Source organism: Cryptomeria japonica, chromosome 7 (genome assembly GCF_030272615.1).
Source record: "Cryptomeria japonica chromosome 7, Sugi_1.0, whole genome shotgun sequence".
In the NCBI taxonomy this organism is placed as follows: Eukaryota; Viridiplantae; Streptophyta; class Pinopsida; order Cupressales; family Cupressaceae; genus Cryptomeria; species Cryptomeria japonica.
The window spans coordinates 224,785,919-224,809,779 of NC_081411.1; the positions used below are offsets into that span (position 1 = coordinate 224,785,919).

The 23,861-nt window shown below is 34.4% G+C and overlaps 1 protein-coding gene across 8 annotated transcripts; it reads right to left on the reverse strand.

The window, feature by feature from the left end:
• Window positions 1–1,283: 1,283 nt before the first annotated feature.
• On the reverse strand, window positions 1,284–18,672 carry LOC131028332 (2-methyl-6-phytyl-1,4-hydroquinone methyltransferase, chloroplastic). Of its 8 annotated transcripts, none has more exons than XM_057958597.2 (9): window positions 17,682–18,672; window positions 17,225–17,243; window positions 16,983–17,118; window positions 16,429–16,478; window positions 16,242–16,307; window positions 16,108–16,138; window positions 15,930–16,013; window positions 3,349–3,741; window positions 1,284–2,509 (listed from the first exon to the last, which is right to left on the reverse strand). In XM_057958597.2, exons 7-9 carry the CDS (start codon window positions 15,974–15,976, stop codon window positions 2,242–2,244), a joined length of 708 nt encoding a protein of 235 aa, XP_057814580.1. In that variant the 5' UTR covers window positions 15,977–16,013; window positions 16,108–16,138; window positions 16,242–16,307; window positions 16,429–16,478; window positions 16,983–17,118; window positions 17,225–17,243; window positions 17,682–18,672; the 3' UTR covers window positions 1,284–2,241. The 8 variants fall into 8 exon arrangements, 5 of the variants coding, with proteins under 5 accessions (XP_057814580.1, XP_057814579.1, XP_059065020.1 ...); XM_057958596.2 differs by having other exon boundaries at window positions 17,225–17,382; window positions 17,682–18,670; XM_059209037.1 differs by having other exon boundaries at window positions 17,225–18,669.
• Window positions 18,673–23,861: the final 5,189 nt, after the last annotated feature.

Genomic DNA, 23,861 nt, shown 5'->3' on the forward strand with positions numbered 1-23,861 from the left:
AGATAGGGTTGAACATTTCATATGTGCTATTCAAAAATAAGGGAAGGGAATTGCACTTATTAAATTAGTATTATTTATTACTTTCCTACAATTAATAGTTTTGAAAATCTAGATAAGGAATAAAACAAAGTTTGTCTTTATTAAATTTGAAATATTATAATAGGTTTTTGTTGGAGATATAATTGAATCTGGTTGTATTTGGAAAAATATGATAGAGAGTTTACTTTGAGTTATTAAATATAAAAAGACCGAAAGTTTGAATTAAGATTTTTGTGATTTTAAAAAATTGCAAATAAACAATTAGTAATTAAATTAAATAAAATAAAAAATCTATGAATTTTTCCATGTCGTCAAAAGATTTTATTATTACTTTTTAAAAAGTAACAACAATTTAAATGATTTTTAATTAAATAAACATTAAAAAACCAAAGCAAGTTACAAAATATTATTTGTATGCTCAACTTACCACTTAATAGGTGAAACTATTTAACCTTAATTTACAATAGTGATTTGACTTTAAATTGGTTGATCTTTTGGAACAATTTTATCTTTGATCCACATGTAAAGTGGCACCAAGACAAAATATGCAGAAGATGCAGTGCTTTCCATAAGAAATGATATAGGGTTTACTGAGTTTTTAACATCCTCGACTTTAGGTGCAAGCTGCATATCAAGAAAAAAAAAAAGCATTAAAGATGTGGTTAATGAAAATTATTAAATAATAAAATATAAAAACTAAATAATATTATAATAAATACACAAATTTAAAGTTATTGCAAAGTTTTAAAATATATGAAAGTTTCTCAATTAAATTTTTTAATTTATAAATTAAAAAAATACTTATTTCAAATTAAAATCTATTTAAAAAATATTATTTATATTTATACTAAACTAGTATACTTACAGGTAAAGTATATAAGATGGTGATACTAAATTAATTATATGTCAAAAAATCAAATCTATGACAACCAAAAACATGAGATGTAGGGCTTCGGCCCTAGCTCACCCGGTCGTGGATCGCAACTTAAGGCATGGGTATGCTCCCCATGGTCTTGAGTTCGAGTCCCCGACTATGTTAACTCTGTGTGTGTTGCTACCTTGTGAGCAGGTCGTACACACTGGGGGATTAGTCTCGCTTTGGTGAGGACACCTCCAGATTCCACGATAGTGAATATAAAAAAAAAACATGAGATGTAGTGAGTAAAAGAAGGCATTGAATGTTGTTGTATTAGATTGATTATATAAGATGTGAGAGAATTAAACTATCCAATTTCTTCAAAAGAATTTAACAAATATGGTGTTTCTTCACTTTATCTATTATGAAAAATATCCACAGTATCTACTATACAAATATGGTATAGAAAAATATACTGTAATGGAAAAAGACCATTTACTGGTTTAACACCAATGACAGAACAACCAATAATCAAGCCAAATCTACGTGCATCTCTGTAAATGATCTAATTAGGATCTATGACTATTGCATAAGAATGCTTATAGCAATTACATAAGTTAATTCAAAGCATACATAAGCGAATTAACATGATTAAAATGCTTAAATGAACAAAGCATATTAAAGATGATGATAGAAAGAAAAGAGAGAAAAATAGATAGAAGAGCAAACACAATTGATAACGGAGTTCGTCCAGATGGACTACATCTCTGGGTCTTGCTCCAATAGGGGGACCGATCCGATTACTCCAAGAAATCAATTACAAATGCTTGCAAAAACTATTCCCTTCAAGCACATCAGTATTTAACCTCCAACATGCAGGAATAACAACAAACTCTTCAACATAACATCTCCTTCCCATCACCTGGATACCTCAAAAAGGCCTACTACCCCCCTTTTATACATAAAATAAGTCTAAAATAGACTAAAACCACCAACTCCCATAAATAACCCTTTACAACAAATTATTTCCCGTGTATATCCCCTTTACATTCTTATGAATTTGGCACCATTAGTAATTAAGGGATTTATTTAACCAATATCCCCTTTAAAATAGGGATTGGTGGGATTCACATTGTTTAAATTTAATATGGGCCGCTTATAAATCAAGGTTTCCATCCATTTTGGGAGACCGATAGTCAAGGGTTCCACCCCTATCGGCCTCCATTCTATCTTTGCACGGTTGGTTATACAGTAAAACCAACTTCTCTCTATAAAATAGTAAATGCGAATGAATGGTCTAGCGGTGAAAGTGGTGGGTTTGTTGAGGGAGGTTATGAGTTCGAATCTCATAAAATATCTTTTGCTAAATCGTTTTCCTCCTGAGGTGCCATGTGTTTATTTCTGGAGTATTGGAGATGATTTATTTTATCCTCCGGATCAATAAACCATTCAATATATTCCTCCTCCTTAGGAAATAACATCCACATGTCTGCAAAGAAACGAGATAGCCATAGTTTTGGATACACTTGACCAATAATACATGCTTTTCCACCTTCTTTCACAACTTTGTAAGCTTCTGCAACTCCTCTTTGTGGATCTGGCCAATACTCTATGCTGAAACTCAACAGAAAAAAAAATCAGATTTCATTAAAGATGAACAAAACATCTTTACTTTCCTGCACTGATTGATTGATATTAACCATATCTAATCTTCTGATAAATGTTCCATAATTCCACTTTTCTGACACAAATTTTAACAGCTAGTCTAGACAATTAAGTTAAATCAACAATGAAATGTTTAGCTAAAATATCAGCATGATTGTAAATGTTTGGCTTAAACAACACACTCTAAGTTTTGATTTATTTAAGACGTTCATATGAAATTACACTAGCTTTTCTAATAGAACACTCCATTTGTCTTAAACAACACATTCTAAGCTTTCACCTGTTTAGGACGTTCATATGAAATTACACTAGCTTTTCCAGTAGAGCCCACCTATTAGTGTGATTTCAGATGAATCATCTAAACAAATCAAAGCTTAGAACCCTGTTTGTCTTAAACAGCACACTCTAAGCTTTCACTTGTTTAGAACGTTCATCTGAAATTACACTAGTTTCTCCAGTAGAACCCATCTATTAGTGTGATTTCAGATGAATCATCTAAACAAATCAAAGCTTAGAACCCTGTTTGTCTTAAACAGCACACTCTAAGCTTTCACTTGTTTAGAACGTTCATCTGAAATTACACTAGTTTCTCCAGTAGAGCCCACCTATTAGTGTGATTTCAAATGAATCATCTAAATAAATCAAAGCTTAGAATGTGCTTTTTAAATCTGATTGACTGTAAATATTGAATCCATTGTAAACTAATCACCAACTTTTCTATTTATAGATTGGAGATATAAAACTATAATCAATAAAGTTTTCTATAAATCTAAGGGAAAAAGGACAACCTTCCAGCAGACACATATCTATCTGCATAATCAGTAGGAAATGGAAGATCCTCTGCATCACCCTCCATGATCTTGCATTCCTTGAGGGGCTCCTTCTCTTTGGCTTTAGCAAGCTGATGAGGAGACTGATCCAGAATGATTATGTTCTTTGCATCAACATGCTCAATAATACCCATTGTGGTAAATCCAGTACCACCTCCAACATCCACAACAGTCAAGTCTCTCTTACAGAGATCTAATGGTTCAAGAGCATCTTCTCTCATGTCTGCTGTCCAGCAACTGTTGATAATGCGGTCATACACGATGGAGAGGAATCTGTAATACCAATATGCTTCTTGTTTGTGCTGAATAAAGCGAGGTTTTGGATTTGGCCTTTTGCTGGTCTTCACTACTCTAGAAATTTAAATGCTATTTTGATCAGTTTAGCTACAAGAACCTGAGTCTAAGTTAAAATCATTAACAAAATTTATTTGGAAAAAATGTAACTGTACAATTATAAACCATTCATATAGGGGATGACTTCACAATACAGCTATTAGCTGGAGCCTTCTACATGAAAGGTCTTGAGAGTCTGCGAGCCTGGTTCTTTAACTCCAGAAAAAATTAAAAGCTAAAAAACTGCTTCATACCCAGGAAAAGTAGATTCATGTAAACTAATATATAAGATATTAGTAAATAGATTCATATTGTTATAGGATTTAACACCTCGGTTCTTTCATTAATATGGTGTTAGGGTTAACACTTAATCCTTTTGGATAAATGACAGATATATAACAGAAATAGAACTGCACACAGATCGATTCTCTTCAAAATGCAAATTCATATCAAAATATATAAATACAAAATTTATTTATATATTAAAAAAATGGCTTGCAGTGCTGAAACAGATCGATTCTCTTCAAAATGCAAATTCATATCAAAATATATAAATACAAAATTTATTTATATAGTAAAAAAATGGCTTGCAGTTCCTGAAAAAATTGAATACCCATATTCAATAAATGTGTCAAAATACTACTAAAAAAGTTACTGTCAGCAATGCAAAACCAAAATTCCAATACTTAAGTCTAAGACAAGCTTTCCATATTTCTTCTGAACATATTTCTATGAAAGACTGATGTTATTTATTAGCCTCTGGTGACTATATATAGGAAAAGAATGAGGTTAATCAGTAAGGTGTGACCCACAAGAAGCAAATGAGATTGTGATGTAAGTAGGTTTGTTTTTAAAGTGTTTGATGAAAAACAGACAGAGGCGAATGAGAAGCAAATCAGATTTGTGAGTATATGGGTTTGCTTTTAAGTGTTTAGTTGAGGCTGCTTTGTCAAAATAATGGTAGGGTTTTACAAAATGTTCAAAATATCTATTTAGGGGAAAGGATCCAGTAATTGAGCGCGTTCCAATTCTTGTGATAGAAGTTGTTGATTTAATGTCCAACTTTTGTACAACATTGCACCAATAGTTGTATGATAAGTACCAATAATTGAATGAAATATACTATTTGTTGTGAAAAGTAGCCAATCATGTGATGCCACATCAGCTGCACAAGTATTGGGGCCCTTTTGCACAGCTATCGTTCTCACTTTTTGGGGGGGTTGTTTTGGACACCTTGGCAAAAAGCATGCTGATGTGGCATCATATTTGATTATGTGGCCCTGAAACCTTAGTTATAAGCAAGGGACTTACCAAGTAAGCTGCTGCTGTAAAAAAATCGGAGTGATTTGAAATTTTCACGTAGGATTTTGTGAAGCGCGAAGTTAGAGTGCACAACTACTGGGTCCTTTCTCCTAGTAGGTTTTCATAATGAATATTAAAATTTTAAAATAAGTATATATAAGAGAGGGTTTGATAGAGAAACAACTATCTAGTTTTTAGGCAATATATAATTAATTATGATGTTTGAGGATAATTTATATATTCATAATGAATATTTATAAGAAAGAGGGTTTGATAAGGAAACAACTATCTATTTATAGGAGAGAGGGTTTGATAAGGAAACAACTATCTAGTCCTTAGGACGTACTAATACATAATTAGTTATGATGTATGAAGGTAATTTATGTATTGGTGCATCTTAGAAGCTGGATACCTATTTCCGTTTGATAGTGGCAGGCTTTAAATTTATGGGTTCACATGATAATATATGTAAAGATTCTAAAAATGATATTATCATGAGTAATCAACGATGTGAAAATATGTATTTTGCATCATGCTAGATATAAAAAACAGTGCAATCTAAATTTATAGGTTCATATAATATAATAATGAAAGTGATGTTACCCTCAAAATCTATATTTAATTTTTTTTTGTTTCCCATTATTATGATCCACTAAATTTATACAAACAAAATATTTATTGGTTAAAGTACCTTATCGTATCGAGTGACAATTATGTATTAAATCATCCCCGTGACACTCTATGATTTGTTCTTTTCAATCTAATAAACAGATTATTTATGAACAATTTAATATAAATAGTATTTGTATATTAGACCATTGTAAAAGTACACTATACAAACAAGGGCTGCAGGGCAGCTTAGTTCCTGCCTAGTGCTGCGAAGGTGGGTGTGGATTGATTTTGTTCAATTTGAATATTTATGAAAAAACTAGTATTTAACAAGGTTGAGTTTTCAGTACTCATGTTACTAATTTGAAAGCATATGAAAAAGAACTATTGTAGAACTAGTCCAAAAGGTTTGAAACATAAACAGCTTCAAATGTCTATAATGAATGAATTAAAACTATCGGACAAGAAGTTTAAAACGCTTCAAATACCTCTAATCCTAGTCCAAGAGGTTTGAAACATAAACAACTTCAAATGTCTATAATAAATGAATTAAAATTATTGGACAAAAAACGCTTCAAATACCTGTAATCCTAGCCCAAGAGGTTTGAAACATAAACATCTTCAAATGTCTATAATGAATTAATTAAAACTATTGGACAAGAAGTTTAAAATGCTTCAAATACCTGTAATCAAAAATCAAACAAGCTAATGTCTATAATGAATAAATTAAAACAATTGGACAAGAAGTTCAAAACGCTTCAAACAATATAATCAGAAACCAGACAAGCTAAATTTATATTTGTATCTATTTTATGTTGATTAAAATTAGTTTGCAAATGAAAGTAGTTTAAATTTACAGTTGAAGTGTATAGTTTCAGTCCAAATAGCACTGTAGGGCTGATACACCATCTGATACAAAAATATAAAAAAATTATGCGGTTTTCTTAATGTATACATGATAACGGTGCTTTGTTTCGCAAGTATACACAAAATATCATAGACAATACATAGAGAAATTTGTGTTTAAAAACTACAGAGCATTCTGGCACTACTGTTTACACGGAGACTAAAATTCTGGATTGACAGCTTCCATGGAATGGCTGGTGCAGTCCTCTTCAACATACAAGGAAAGGTACTGTTTACAAGGAGACTAAAATTATGGATTGACAGCTTCCATGGAATGGCTGGTGCAGTCCTCTTCAACATACAGGGAAAGGTACTGTTTACAAGGAGACTAAAATTATGGATTGGCAGCTTCCATGGAATGGCTGGTGCAGTCCTCTTCAATATACAGGGTACTTCTTACAAGGAGACTAAAATTATGGATTGATAGCTTCCATTGAATGGCTGGTCTAGTCCACTTCAACATATAGGGTGAGGTACTAAAATTGAAGAAATTTTTGGTTTCATCTTGATGATCAGTGTGATCAGCAAAGTTGCTGCAAAGGAAAGCCCACCGTGGCTCACCTTGGAAGTTGGCAGTTAACTGATTTTGGGATTTTGCCTGTACATAGTCTTAGTTAATTTAGATGTGCTGTATTCTATGATCAAAAGGGCTTGAAGTGGAAAACAAATATTATCTTTCTTTGCAAAATCTAGACCTGAAAATGCTAGGAAGCTGGTTTATTCCTGACACTTTTTTGTAACTACAAAACTAATTGACAAGGCAATCTCCATTAAAGGCTATATACGTTGTCCAAAATCATGTCAACAACAGCATTTGAAAGATCCATGTCTGATTCAGTTATAATAGATATCACCATTTGTTTCACCTGTTAGCACTCAAACCAAAAGAACATGATTTTGTGAGGAAGAAAGAAGACCTAGGATTATCCAGCATGCTTAAAGAAAATGTGAAGCTTATTTATGTCTTGAAGAAAAAGAAAGTTGCATGCACTGCTATTTTCTGCAGATATTTTTATTAACACATTTTTATTAAAAGGGTCAAAACATTTCAAGACAATGGATGTTGAGATAAAACGGTCATTATTCCATGTTCTATAACGTGTAAAGCTTTATTCTCCGAACATTTATTGCAAGCCACTAAAAGGATATAATCATAGAGACTATTACATTATATGACAATGATCATATTGTGACTATTTTCATGTATTTTGAAATATACATAGTTGTCTATATTAATATAGAATTTTGTAATTTTATATCCCAATCATAGTAAGTGTCAACAATAGACATAAAGGATTCTATCCATTTTTAAACTGGGTTGAACTACTTATAGTCTTATATACAATTCTTCTTTCAATAGAAAGGAAGATTCTTTTTTGTTTCTTGGACACATGGAGTGATCCCTATTATTGTTATATTGTTTATTTCTCACATATGGATTTTCAAGCTTTGGAAAGCTAATACATGCCTTTTTCATTTACATTTTACCATATAGTTTTTATAGTTTCACAGATTTTAGATGCACTACCAACAACACTATATCAGATTAACTGTTTATCTATTCGCAATAACAACTAAATGGAATTGGTGGGAACGAGCCAAGAAGCTTGTCAGAAACTTTTCTGACACAACAAAAGTCATCACAGTGATAATTGAACCACAAGGAGCTGGAACATATGAATGCTTTAGATAAAAAAATCAACAACAATTGAACCACAAGGAGCTGGAACATATGTATGCTTTAGATAAAAAAATCAACAACAGAGTTCGACATTGTAAACAAGAACCAAAATCAAGAGTAAGTACATAGTCTACAATCCCAAAGCATCTAATCTTAGCCCGAAAAGCTTCTTATAAGGGTTGTAAGTATATATTTTAAGCCATTATTTTCAACACCTGTCAAATCAACTAAATATGTGACTTGAAAAAGTTCCATTACAATGAATTTCAATCAAGAACAAAGTATAATCAAACCTATATAGGGGAAACCAGAGGTTATAGATGGCTCTAAGTTTATACTAAAATCAATGAGAATTTTTTTGAAAAAATACATAAATACGGGGAATGAGAAGTGGAGAGAACATAAATACATAAATACTAGGAATGAGAAGTGGAGAGAACATAAATTTATCAAAACATATGTAAATGGAAATATGATGTGAAGCTTGTGACCATACAACAATCAATTGCAACTAAGTATGACAAGAAAAGAAAAGAAATCTCAAAAGTTTTACATTCCAAATTGCTTCCTCATTTTTTGTTACCTACTGACCTTTTTCTTCGCGGTCTCACATATTATTACATAGGTTCAAGTCACACAATTCAGAATATTTAGCTATGAATTTTGGGGTGCATTGGCATTAATTATATACATTTTTTTCCACCCATACGGTCCAGACTAAGACTGTTTAACCAATAATTTAAAATGTGATTAATGGATTCTAAAAAATATTGGCTCACAAGGTGTTGTTTCATAGTGAATTCGTCTCTTTCTGAAACTTAATGATTCCAAAAGATCTACAAAGTGATAGGCAAGTTCAAGATTCCAAGGAGTATACATAATCAATTAAAAAGCTTTGAAAATGTGTGGGCTCCCTATACAGTTGTCACGGCATAATATTCTGCCTCTTGTCTTTGTCATGTTTTGTTAGGCATTGAAGTTATGTTGAGTTAATCATCAAGCAAAGAGAATTAACTGAGTAATTGCAGAGAATTATTAAGGAATATTGCCTGTTGGAGAAAATTATTAAGTCGCTGGGTCTACTTAACATGATTCCACATGATTTCTTTACTGCGGAGCTTTATGACAGATGGTCCCACAGATGATTCTTTCACCAACTCCACATATGAATTAACTGAGTAATTGCAGAGAATTATTAAGGAATATTGCCTGTTGGAGAAAATTATTAAGTCACTGGGTCTACTTAACATGATTCCACATGATTTCTTTACCGCGGAGCTTTAGGACAGATGGTCCCACAGATGATTCTTTCACCAACTCCACATATTCATAGTCAAAAACTGAAAGCAGACAAACAGTTTTACCTTTTTCCAATGAAATTATGAGAAAAAGTAGAAATTGAGTCTAAGTCAAAAGCTTTAACCAGTAAAACTTTAAGAATAATAGAGTAGCAGTTTCCCAATCAGATTCTTCTTCATTAAATCCAAATAAGTCGAACTGGAATGGATATGAATGCTATTGCTTGATTTGTATTCCAAATGCTAGCACAACCCTATAGTCACCATTCATATTAAATAACATCGAACATGCTAAGCAAAAAGAAGGCTAAGCTTGCATAATGTACAAATGATTTGGAGACCATTTAAGAACTTGCCTTGTTATACTAAAAAATTGATTTAGGGCGTACCATTTTGACATAGTCAGGCATCCACCCATGAATCCAATGCAGAAGAATTATTCTTCACAAAAAGATGAGGCTTTTTATATGCAATTGCAGTTAGTGCACCCTAGGAGGCAAGTTCTGTTAATCGTTGATCTGGTTTCTGTTTAATGGTTGAACAATCAGTTTTTGCTAGGATGTTTGTGACACTGAAGTATAGATAATAAGACTTGATTCAATGAGCTGGAAGCAAAAGCCTTTGTATGCAAAATAATTGAGTCTAATATGAGTAGATCCTCATATAACAATATTATTAGATAACAAGGTTACATTTCAAATGATGGAACAAAAAGCTAGGATTGTCAATTTGAAGCCTTGACTGTGGAATCCTTTTAGGAAGCTAGAAAACTATTTGAGGAAATGCCACAAATGAAATTTGGATTGTGGATTGTTATGGTTATGGCATGTACACAGAATGAGTTGGTTGAGTAGGCTATGGAACCGTTTAATAGAATGCCCGAGGAAAATAAGTTCTTCTGGACTACAATGATCGTAGAAAGATCATAGTGACTGTGGATCATAATGATCGAAGATATATCATACAGGGTATTGAAAAAAGGCTAGAAAGACAACTAAATCACAGTTTGATACACATGGTAGGGGCCTTACAAGCAACAGGGTTACTCAGCACTAATATCAATGCTTTCAATTTATTTATGACAGCCCTTGCAAGTCAAACATTCTTGTATGATAGTTATAGAAACATGATGACTATAGAGTCAAATAGAATGAGGCCAATGGAGTAAAATATTAAAATTGAAAAGAAAGGAGAATGTTCTCTTAGTCTTTCAATAGGTTTCATAGTAGCCTTTTAATCTTTGTGGCAGGGTGGTCTTTACATAAGTCGCTCCTAACTCTTGAGTTTGAAATGTTTGTTCTATGCTCATCTAAAATGCTTAAGTCAAAGTTGGAAACAACACCATCTAGTATGAAAACCAAACAACATGCAACATCTTCCAGTCACACAGCTTCTGTTCAAGCACCTAGAAGACGTGAGTATATAGAACATGGTGAAGCAAGGTATGTCATGAAGGATAAAGCATTATCAACATCAATAGGACGAAAACAACACATGAAAAACAATAATTTAATCTATTGGATGGAGAGAGCCATCGGTGCTTATGTCTGTAACTAATGTAAAACAAAACAATTTTACTAACACAGTGTCCTTTATGAATCTGGAAAAGTTTTTTGGGGGGTGGAAATAGACAGTAAGAGGAGTACTGTAAAAGCTAGAAAATGCAATGTTGATCTTGAAGACATGGATGAAACCTGTTCGTCTAGATCCCATGAAATGCATTTCCTTCATGGGTTCCTCTGAAGAGGAGGAAGTTGCCTTTATGCAGTTTCTTCCAGATCCCATGAAATGCATTTCCTTCATGGGTTCCTTTGAAGAGGAGGAAGTTGCCTTTATGCAGTTTCTTGGGTGAGATATATATGCCAAAGTGGAGCCCTTGACAAACCAGAGACAACGGCCTCGTGCATAACGTAGGGTGGAATCTACAATGATGGTATATGCAAAGTACAAGCAGCAATAAGTTCATTAATTTTTGCCTATGGTCTACCCTGGAGGCTAAGTTAGTTGTGTTGTTTTTATAGGATGGGTGTTTGGATGAGGCAGAAGAGCTTTTTGGGAAGATGCCTCTACGAGATTTGACTTCCTGGAATACCATGATTGCAGGGTATGCACAAAATGGACTAAATGGGGGAGCGAGAAAACTGTTTGAGGAGATGCCAGAGAGGAATGTTGGATCATGGACTGTTGTAGCCCTGAAGAAGCCAGTTCTCTCAGAAAACTTTCTAACTTCAAGAAAAGATGAATGCTAATGTTTGTCTATTGAGTTAGCATTAGCTCAAAAATTTTAAACTAACTGTAAATCTGTTTTCATTGCCGAATCTCTGAAGGTGAAAATGATTTAATGGTTGACATGTGGTGAATCCTATGCAAAGGAAAATGTTAGAATATACCGAAAGAAAAGTTTGGAAACCATTTAAAGGAATAAAATATGCAGACACGGGCAAAAAGAAAAAAAAAAACCTATTTTCTGAAACTTTGCAAAGATAAAAAACAATCCACACACATTCTTCTCAACGGGTTCTGTAAAAGGCCCAGGCGTAAACACAGGAAAACAAACCTCTAGTAGAACAAAGCAATGTTTCCTGCAGAATCTCTGAAGGTGAAAACGAGGCCATGTCCGCTCCAAAACCACTCAATGCTAAAAAGAAATTTCGCATCATGCGTTTATTACTATTATTTTATACTGTCATCTCCCACTTGCGCAACAACAGGTCCTCTAGCCTGCATGCCCAAAACAAAAGCCCTAATAGACATCTGTGCGTAGACCTCGTTCCTCCCATTGCACTTCATTTTTATGAGGCTCTCGCTTTCAGACACCCACACGCTTTCTGAGATCTTGTTTTCGCCTCCTTCCTCTGTATCTGAGCGTTCTCCTGCATCGGGGTTTGCAATGCCTTCCTATCCACCATCTACAGCCTACCAACGCTTCTACCTTACAGGCAATCATTAAAACACGAGCACATTCCTTTGCCTAATAGAGGATTAAACCTAGCATATCCTTGCCATCGAATAAATCAAGCCACCCTATTGATCAAGCAAACATATTTTTATTCACTGTTTAACACACAACCTTACCAAAGGAACTAATAATAACAAGCACTGCAAGCAACGAAGTTCCTGCAGAGCAATGGTAGGAACTGTAGTTGTTTGATTTGGTGCAGTAGTAGGAAGATCAAAAAGATTTTTATTTTATAAATGCAACTATCAGAATCAATGGGGAAGATGGCAGATAGTAGCATATGCAATATCTACTCAATACATATACACAAAATTTACTAGATACAATGTGTTTGATAAGACCCACATTGTTAACTGATTTATATGGGTTGAACATTATTTGCCTTTTAACCTAAGTCACAGGATACGACGATTTTCATGGATGAGGTTTGAATTTAATCGAATTTCAAACTTCTATAAAAAAAATCGAATTTAATCGAATTTCCTCTATAAAGCACTGCTATCTGCCTCTAAACACAACTCAGCTGGTTGTGGGTATTCTTTGTATCTATTGGGTCATGGGTGTCTGCAACTGCTGGGTCGCCCTCGGATTTTCTCCAACAAGGGTCACTATTCTGATAATTTATTTGAAGTATACATATATTTAAAAATAAACAAAATTATAGAAGGTGAATTTTATCCGAATTTTTTTTCGAATTTTTCTCTTGTCGAATTTCATCCGAATTTCATGGCTATCGAATTTGAATTCAAATTCGAACCTTGTGACTTAGCTTTTAACTATTAACTATGCTATACATTTTGAAGACAAAACTAGAACAATGGTAATCAATTGTGTGATTTCATTTGCTTTTTTGGAATCAGTTTCTTTATGGAGCTTTTGTATTCAAAAACCTGTAAACTTAACAATATGAAGATTAACTAAAACAAAAACTAGTTATTTAGTGCAAACACAAATTTTAGATTGTGCAAGTAGGCATAAGCAGTCTAATTTTTAGATGTTTATATAGTAACCAATGGACTTTCACTTATATATCTGTACAAAAAGCTTAGCATTTAAATGGAAACATCATAAAAAAATTAATTGACAGGTAAAGTTTACCCATAAATTTAACCCTTATCAATAAAATGCATTGTATTTGGTAGTTAGCTTCCAATCAAATAAGCCATGACAAATAAATTGGAATGGGTTGAACATTATTTGCCTTTTAACTATTAACTATGCTATACATTTTGAAGACAAAACTAGAACAGTGGTAATCAATTGCGTGATTTCATTTTCTTTTTTGGAATCAGTTTCTTTATGGAGCTTTTGTATTCAAAAACCTGTAAAATTAACAATATGGACATTAACTAAAATAGAAATCAGTTATTTAGTGCAAACACAAATTTTAGATTGTGCAAGTAGGCGTAAGCAGTCTAATTTTTAGATGTCTATATAGTAACCGATTGACTTTCACTTATATATCTATACAAAAAGCTTAGTATTTGAATGGAAACATCATAAAAAAATTATTAATTATTTGACAGGTAAAGTTTACCCATAAATTTAACCCTTATCAATAAAATGCATTGTATTTGGTAGTTAGCTTCCAATCAAATAAGCCATGACAAATAAATTGGATTCCAACTAAAATGAGCTATTGCGTAAGAAAATATATTAAAGATTATGGGATAAGGGCAAGTTTTTGCAAATAATCAGAATGTGAGATGTACTACAATTCCTAGCACCCAAAGCTCTCCCTTTTGAAGCTCAAGGCTCGAATCCTGAGCCGCATTTACTAAGACACCAAAGTTCAACCTTGGCTATAGAGAAACTCTATGACAGGTTTTATACCAATCACCAAATAGCATACTGCCTATATTTAATGCAGTAACACACCAAGTACAATAGGTTGCTTGGATTCAAACTGCTCCTTGCTCCTTCAATGGAAATTTCTATTGTCTTAGTCCTTCAAAAACACTATGATTTGCATTTAATTCAATTAAAGATGTATTTTTATCAGCAAAAAAATCAAATTTATCTCTTCATATGACCGTTCATTTGCAAAAGGTTTTGTATCTATTACCTAGTCTTTAGACAATGAAACAACAGGTTAACAGAAACACATGCATGCTTTATACCTTCCAAGAAATAAGAAATGCACAACAAAAAAGATGGATAGTACAGGCAAAAGAAATGTAAATGTTGTGCTTGTCCACCTGCATCAGGAGCCATTTCTTATGATTAATATCAAAGAGAAACACATGCATACTTTGTACCTTCCAAGATATAAGAAATGCACAATAGAAAAGATAAATAATACAACCAAAAGAAATGTAACTGCTGCTACTAATCTCATCCATTCTTTTTGGTTTTGAAGTACAACTATATTCTCAGCCCACGAAAATACCAATCCATAACTTGATGGATAAAATAGCTCAATGTGAAGCTGCAGAACATGAAACCATAATATATTTAACAGACCCTTCAAGATAAATAATCTGGAATTCAAAGACTATGTGAAGTAAATCCCAAAGAAAAGTTGTCTCATAATGCGCAACGACTGCAATTAAGTTCTAATGGTAAGAAGATTGATTGAAGTTAAATAATCAAACGTGGTAAAAGAAGATGATGTGTAACATGGTTGAAAATGCTCTAGTTGCAATAAGTCAGAACTGTACTATCCAAAGGGCCTCTATATAAATGCAACAGAGAGAACAAGTTTTCATTGTTTTGATGCACAATTTTAACACGGAAATCTAATGTCAAAATCTCCTTATTAGTAAATACCCTAAGTGAAAGAAATTAGAGAATCCAATAAAAAAGGTGGGTGAACCAGATAAAGGGAATTTCAAGTTTAAGAATACACTGTGAAGGACGACAAACCTTTAAATTCACGAAACACAATTTTTGAGAGTTACCTGCAGGGCTATGGCTTAGCAAACAGTTATTGACTAGATGGAAACAGGGTAAGGATGACAGAATTTTAATGAAAGAGGAATTTTTTTGGTCTTAAAATGCATAATCACTATCTAAAAGTCAAACAACATTATATGTATTGTTGGGGTGCGTTTGGATCCTTCAAAATTGTTTTCAATGTAATCAAGCAAATCCAAACTCTCTTGTGACTTTGCCAATGTGCTCAAGAGATGAATCCTGAATAATGAATGAAATTTATTATATTCATATTTTATGCCAAGACATGTCTCAGAGAATATACATATCCGAAATAGAATATAATTATATTGTCTGCTCTGAATCTAAGGTGTTGGTTGTCACACAACAGGAAGATATGTAAATCTAAATGTCCAAAAGGGGCTAATTTCAGTGCAACCAGACATATGAAATGTGAATTACCGCTACAACCAAATAATAAGATTTTTCGTATAGAGCCCAGCCAATTGAAATCCCTTCCTAAGTACATGACAACGAAAATAGAGATTGACAATTAAAAAGCATACAAGTAGCCTACCGAACCAGGAGGATAAACTTTTTCCTTGTACCAAGCAAACTTCTCATGCAGATCTCTTGTGACTAGCTAAATATCGTACAAACCCTGCAACTTTTTTAATTTAAAGGTTAGTCAATTGATAATCTCAATGCTATAGAAGAAATAGATAAATAGACAAGACAAACAAAAACCAAACCACCTTGTAATTTCTGGCAGCCCAAGTATAGAGTCTGCAAAACCCAATTTCACATTTACAATTTAAGGAAACCCTAAATTAAATATGCATGTATTGAAATCTTATTTGGCAAAAATTGATTGCCATGTCGGCTTTACCTTGTGATTCCATCAAACAATATAGGGGGCTTTGATTTATAATTGAGAACTGGAGGAAATACATCTCTGCAATCCAATGAAACTAATGCTTAGTGTTGATCGAACAAAAAATTAAGTTGAAAATGAGAAAATGATTTTGTGTGCGAGCACTGAGCAGAATAAAATAGAATGGACAGATTATACTTACAATGTTGTGAATCTTCTTCCAAAATTCATTCTCAACTCTTAATTCAGATCCTGCGACACATCTAAGATATTAAGATAATCCTTTAAATATGCTCATAATTTATGCAGCCTAGAGATCTTTAGCCTATACTGTTGAAAATTGAAAATGTGATATTACCTAGATTACAAAATTAGATTGAATTTCCTATTTAATTATGGGAAAATTTCTTGCATCTACGATGACAGGTGGTTTGTTAGTCAACAATTTGATGGCCATGTATTTCAAGCTACATCGGGAAACTCAGTTTTGACAGCCCTGCAACTGCCTCGATAGCTATCTACAGATAAATTGGGCATGGCAAAGTAGCACACATCTGGAAAGAATCTTGTATATTGCAATAAAAAAGATGAATTTACACTACAAAGCAATACACTCTGGTATTTATAATCATCTAAAGCTGATCTATCCAAAGGTTTGATGTCTAAGAACATATGACAATGGATAAAGACAACCCCAAAAATTTATCATCATAAAGAGAGTAACAGAAAAAAACAGACCAAAAAAGGGAATTTTACCATGGGAAGGAGGCTCTTGAAAGGGGCGTAAATCTCTTCACCATTATAAAAATGGATTCTGCAAGTGGAGGCTTGGGTGAGAGTCCCAAACTAATTTGTCTGCTATACTTTATACTTCGTCACCCAAGAAATTCTCCTGCAAATCAAATCCAAAAATTTTAATTATCATGGTGAAACAATCAACATAACACAACAAAAAGAAAAACCCACATTTGACAGAGCAAAAGGGTAAAAATCCTTACCTTCTGTTGGAAATAGCACCTGCGGTAAGAGTGGAGTCATTGTTTCTCAGCCCGCGTCATATATAAAAATGAACGAAAAATGTGGAAAAATAGATAAGGATGTGACCGAAATGTGGTCTGATGGCATCGCATGGAGGTTTGAAACAGGATATGGGCATCTACAAAATGGTGTCTCTAAGTTCATGCTTCTTGTGGGTAGTCCACTATTATATTGCCATCTCAAATCTATGTGAAAAAGAAAACAAAAAAAAAGACAAAATCTATTCTATATTCCTGAAGGCAGCTCTTTAATATACTACCCTTATATAGCCATGCGTATAAAATAAATTCAGCTAAAATAAATATGATCTTCTATTCAAAAGACCTGATCTCGGTTTGTGGATTTATAATGTCTTAGTCTCTTACCAATCTCAAATCAATCAAAGAAAAAATAAATTTTATAGGAATTAGAGAGTACCTGGTGTTGCACCGAAGGGCTTGAATCTGTTCCTGTCAGCATGGGGCACAACCAATCTTTTGCAAATAATTCTCGCCATAGGGCCTCTTGCAGCTAGATCCAAAAAGTTCCATTTGAACTGGTTACTAAACCCTGGGCTAAATCCAAATCCTAAATGGGAAAAAGTAATTTAGTTTTTCTCCCTATGTGATGAAGAGAGCAGAATAGGAAAATATATGCAAGAGGCTCTGAAAGAGCACATAACTCTGTATTTCCATATTTTCTCTGCATTTACCACGCTAAACGAGATTGTAAGATGTCTAAGAACAGTTAAGGCATCTGGATTGTCAGCGAATGCCATCTGGCGCTCAGAACCCCTTTATTCAATTGTTTTAAGCTATTTTAATATTATTAACCCTGCAATACAATGACAACGTCATAGTTTCTCGTGCTTTCTCTTGCGTTGATATTTGTGAATTCATCTGACACCCATCTACACTACCAATCACAGGCCAACAAAAATATTTGCAACAAAATTTCCCTTAAAAAACATGCAAGTTGTACATATCATATATTAGAAACGAAATTTAATCCAGGAATTCGGGCAGTTTGATTGGTTGAGGGAAGATGGATTAATCACTGTTTAATTTAGATGCCTCCGCTACAGGCAGATAAAGGCTAAAAACAATCACACCAGACCTTAGCCCCTAAGACATAGAATCATTATTACAAGGGCGATATTTATATTCTTAAGTCAGAGTCGTTAATTTTGTTCGGTGAATAAATGAATGAATGATAAATATTTCAGATGTGCCAGGTATATAGGAGGACAGGTGGTCCATCATTAAAACTTCTGATTTATCTCGAATTTCTATAAAATCATAGCCGTTTATTGTTAGCTGGGAGGATATATAAGAATGAATGAAATGATTAAAATATTAAATGAAATGGAACAGTATCCATGCAATCAGAATGAATCTGCACCTTAGACGTGGTGGAATCTGAGCTCTTTCACTGAACGCTTCCCCATGGTTTTCATGGCTTATCAAAAAAAATGTCTGAGCAAAAAGCAACATTCAATGAATGCTTTTTAATTATTTCTTGCGATTCTTTAGGGTTTTTTAATTATTGAAATGATTTCTTGGGATTCTTAATAACATTAAGTGGGTAGAAGATTGATAATTACCAAAATGAATTAGGCATACATAATTAGGATTAAATATATTATATTAAAGATTATATATAATAAATATATTTATAATAAATTGTTAAATTAGGTTTTAAATAGAATATTTAATATTATTGTTTTTTTTGTTTTTTTAAGCAAAAGGCTATGGTCTATAATATATTAATTATAATGGAAGATTTACATATACTAAATAATAGAAAAGGACACTACCTCCTTCCCCCTACTAGATACATTTCTAAAGAGCAACCCCCATTTATTAGAAGATCATGGGATCTTTGAAATGGAGGAAACAAAAAGAGCCCTGAATAGAAACTGAATGACACAAAACCTTCCCCGATTTGGACAACAAAAACACTAAACCCATACAAACGATGAAGCAAGATTATAAAAAAAAAGAGACTACAAAGTTGAAATTGTCATGCTCGGATCTACCCTATTTCTAACAACATTAATGCGCCACCCCAGCTAGAGAAACTTTCATTTTACATTTCTTGATTCTTGAGATGATGCGGCCTCTGTTGGAATTGGAAACGACGAATGATAACCGTGAGAATCAACCTGAGCATGTTCACAAATTTCCCAAATAGCCCTAAATTTAGCCATTACAATTGAAGCCAATGGCTCTCCTATTTGAAATGCAAACTATTGAACCCAATGGAGAAAAGTGTGAGGATAAGCATAGCCCAAACCATAGATGAAGGAAAGGAAAACTGATCTTGGCACTGAGTCAAATAAGAAGAGATATCTATTTAAAAAACCTCCCCACCACACCTCCCCTGAAAACAAGTCATATTTCTCCAATTGCAAGTTCAATTCCTCCCAAGTAACCAACGTTGGATGTACAAAGGCCCCCACAACCATCTTTGTGTAGTCCTGAGACTGGGTGAGGTCCATCACCATAGACGCCAATCTGGAAGCAACCAAGTTTGGAGAAGCCATCGGGTTAGCTACAATCCATTCTTCCCCAAGGATAGTCCTCACCGCCCACTCACTAATTTCACATGGGATTGCCAAAGAGTCCGCTAATCTCAGAGGATGAGTGATAACATTCTGTCTCTGACCATGACGACCTCCCATCAACTATATTCGAAGAGCTATACCTGCTGCATGAGCACTGCCAGCAAGGAAAGCTTATACTTTGTCGAGCGAAGTCCAAACCTGAAATTTGGGTGAGACATGCTACCAATGGCCAAATTATAAGGAGTCGATGAGGGAGTGATGCGATGGATTCTTTGTAACTCGTGTAAACCATCACAGTTGCATTCATTCCTTGTCCTTGGACTTCCATGCAAGTCCACTACAATGACCTCAAATGATCGCATTTATTCTAAGAAATGATGTGCAAGCTTTCAGATATGTGGGAGCCCTGATATTTTCTCAATTTGAGATCCTCCGCAGGTATGAAAGGATTGGGAATGCAACAAAGAGAGAACATGTGGCATGTCTTTCAGTTTCAAATGCTTGAAGTACCTCGATCTATCCCAAGCCAATCGATACTCATCCTTACCCCATGTGTGAGGATATTGGTATGGTACCCAGAGCATGCGAAATTCCAATGTCGATAGGCTGATCTCATCTCGTACTACATGCCACCATAATTAGATGATGAGATGACGAACCCCTCCTACTCCGCATAAAAGACCCGCCAGGATGGAAATGTCCTCATAGTGCGATCAGTAGTAACATGGCTAACCATGGCACGAAGATCTTCCCACCGCCCAAACCACAAGGCGAGTCTGAAAAAAACATTTACATTTAAACCACAAACAGTTTCATAACTTGGGGCTTTGGGAGAAATTTTGAGATACTTAAATGCTACGAAGAGTGAGGAGCCCTGCATCCACAACAAACCAAACATTAGTCTAATCAATCTGATTGGGAACATGTGTCACATTAGAAGTCATTTGTGCTCTGAGACACTCGTCTTCCTGAACCTGCCTGGGAGAAAGGAAAAACCTTCCTCATTTGAATCACATCTCATGTTAGCTAATAAGTCTGCTAACTGATTTGCTTCCCTATAACAATGAGTAATGTTATATCCTTGAAAACCAGAAATCTTCTCTCTAGCTTCCTGAATAATATAATCTGTTTTCCAATTGGGAGCTTGGAATTTTTTTAAGGTTGATATGATGTTCAGGAAATCCCTTTCAATCTCTAAGTACTCGACTTGCTCCTTAATGGCTAAGTTAATCCCAAATAGCAAGGCTCTAGCCTCTGCTACGTTATTTGTGCCATCTGGAATTTTTGCATAACCTGCTCTCAATACTTGGCTTGATTGATCCCTGAGTACACTTCTAATTTCAGAAATTCCAGGATTACCCCTCGCAGCCCCATCAAAATTTAGTTTCACAAAGTTCTTCGAAGGGGATCTCTATCTAATTCCTTTTCTATTGATTTTCTTATGAGCATTTACCATCAGACTTCCTTTAAATGGGATTTGCAGGAGTTTCCAACCTGTCATTAGATCGTTACCCCACGAGGTGAAAGGGGAGTCCAGCTTCTTGAATTTAGTTGTGTGAGCATTAACAGATTCTGAAATTCTTAATTCTAATTTGATAAGCATATCCTGCACACTATGAAATTCCTTCCTAAATATGTGCCTATTCCTTTCCCACCAAATGTTCCAGATGATAATGGTAGGAGCCATATCCCAAATAACTACAAAAAAAGAGTTTGCAAAGAGCTTTGGCCATGATTCAAACACTTATGGTAAAGTAGCTTGTAATGGAGAGTTCCATTGTAGTTTGTTAAGTAGCCACTTCCAACAATCTTGTGCCACTGTATATTCTAAAAGAAGGTGATTAGTTGTTTCAATGGACTGATTACACAACACACAATCAAAGGGTTGTACAATCTTAAGTAGAGCTAATGTGTCACTAGTTAGGATTCTACCCTTTAAGGCTAGCCAGACAAATGATCCTACCTTTTGTAATCTGCATCCCTTCCAACAAAATGAGAACTTTCTGGGCGGTTGATCTATCCCCTGAAATGTAAGCTTCTTAAAACCCTCCTTTACTAAATATAGCCCTATTTTAGAAGGAAGCCAAATCAGTTTGTCTCATTTCCCTTTGAAGAAAATCAGTCTGTTTCTTAACTCCATGATTAACACCTATTTTTGCTGGAGAGGGGCAAATATATTATCTAAGTCTTTCCATTTCACTTCCCAAAAGCCATTAACCAGAACCGGGTAGAAATAGTTGCTTACAAATTGTCCCCAAGAGGCGTGTAAAACTTCCTTGATGACATCCAGATTTGGAATACTATCTAAAGGCGGATAGCTGTTCCATGAGTCCTCCTAAAATCTTATTGACCTACCATTATGCACAATCCAAGTTAGATTATGCAGCAAACTCTCTCTGCATTTTATTAGGAAATTCCACATCTTTGACCCTTTTGGAGGATCCAAAACTGTGAAAAATCTTTCTGGATCTTCTGAATCAAGATACTTACTTCTAATAATAATAGCCCAGACAGATGAAGAGTCCAAATACAATTTCCACACAAGTTTAGCCCCTAGAGAAATGTTCCTATCTTCAAAATTAGGTATTCCTACCCCCCCCCCCCCCCCATACACTTTGGGAAAACAAACTTTTTGTCTGGTCAGTAAGTGTATTTTATCTTTTGGATCTTTATTGCCCTTCCATAGAAATTTATTAAGGAGACATTTCAATTGCTCTTGGATCTTGAATGGCATGGGGATGACTTACATAATATAATTTGGAATTGTTGCCAAGACAGATTTGATCAGCAAGATTCTCCCAGCTAGTGATAACCAATTGTTCTTCCAAGAAGTTACCTTATTCTTGATCAACGAGACTATGGTTCCCAATGGCATCCTTTTATCGCTCCTGAGAAGAGAGGAACTCCAATATACTTGCATGGTAAACTCGCTTTCTTGAAGCCCAAGATATTTATCAAGTTTTTTGACAGAATCAGAGAGAAATGAAATAAGAATGTTTTTGATTTAGTCTCACTCACTTTTTGCCTTGAAACCTCATTGTATAATTCAAGGGCTCTTTTAATAACCTTAGCTTCCCTCACTGAGGCTTCCCCAAACAAGACAATATCATCAACAAATAATTGATGTGTGATAATAATTTGAGTTTGTGGAATGTGTATTCCTTTTCATATAAGCAAACCCTGAAAGGTTGAGATCAATGTACTTGGAGCCTCTGCCATGATGATAAAAAGAGACGGGGACAAAGGATTGCCTTCTCTGACTCCTTGGGAGGACGAAAAGAAACCCATTGGGCTGCCATTAACCAAAACTGAAAATTTTGCCCTTGACAGACAATAAAGAACCCATTTACACCATAAATTGGAAAAACTAAATTTGAGAAGGATTTGATGCAAAAAAACCCAATTGACCCTATCGTATGCTTTCAACATGTCAAGCTTAACCATAATTACTTCTATCTTGTGAGCCGTTACTGAGTGCATGACTTCATGCATTGCCAAAGCTCCTTCTGTTATTTCTCTACTAGGCATAAAACCACCTTGCTGCTTGGATATGATCTTAGGAATCAACGGAGCCAATCTGAGAGAGATGGCCTTAGTTATAATTTTGTAGATTGTGTTGCATAGAGAGATGGGTCTAAAATCTGCAAAGGATTGCGGATTAGATAGCTTGGGAGTTAGTACAATGAGGGTAGTGTTAAATTGTTTCAACATATTGCCATGTTTCCTGGACTCTTCCACCATCTTCCAAACATCCGACCCTAAGAAATTTCAGCACTTTTGAAAAAAAAGGGGCAGGGAACCCATCTGGTCCTGAGGCTTTATCTGGGTGCATGGAAAAAACTGCATTCTTAACTTCCTCTAGAGAAAAGGGTTTCAGTAGTGATATATTGTCCTGATGTGTGATTAAGAAGGGTATATGCTGAAGAATGTCCCGAGTCTTTCTTCTAATATCTTCATTCTCAACAACTGAATTTGAGAAAAGGGAAGAGAAAAAATGAACTGCTTCATCTTGAATTTTCTGATTATTCATAAGAATTTCCCCTGCCTCATTT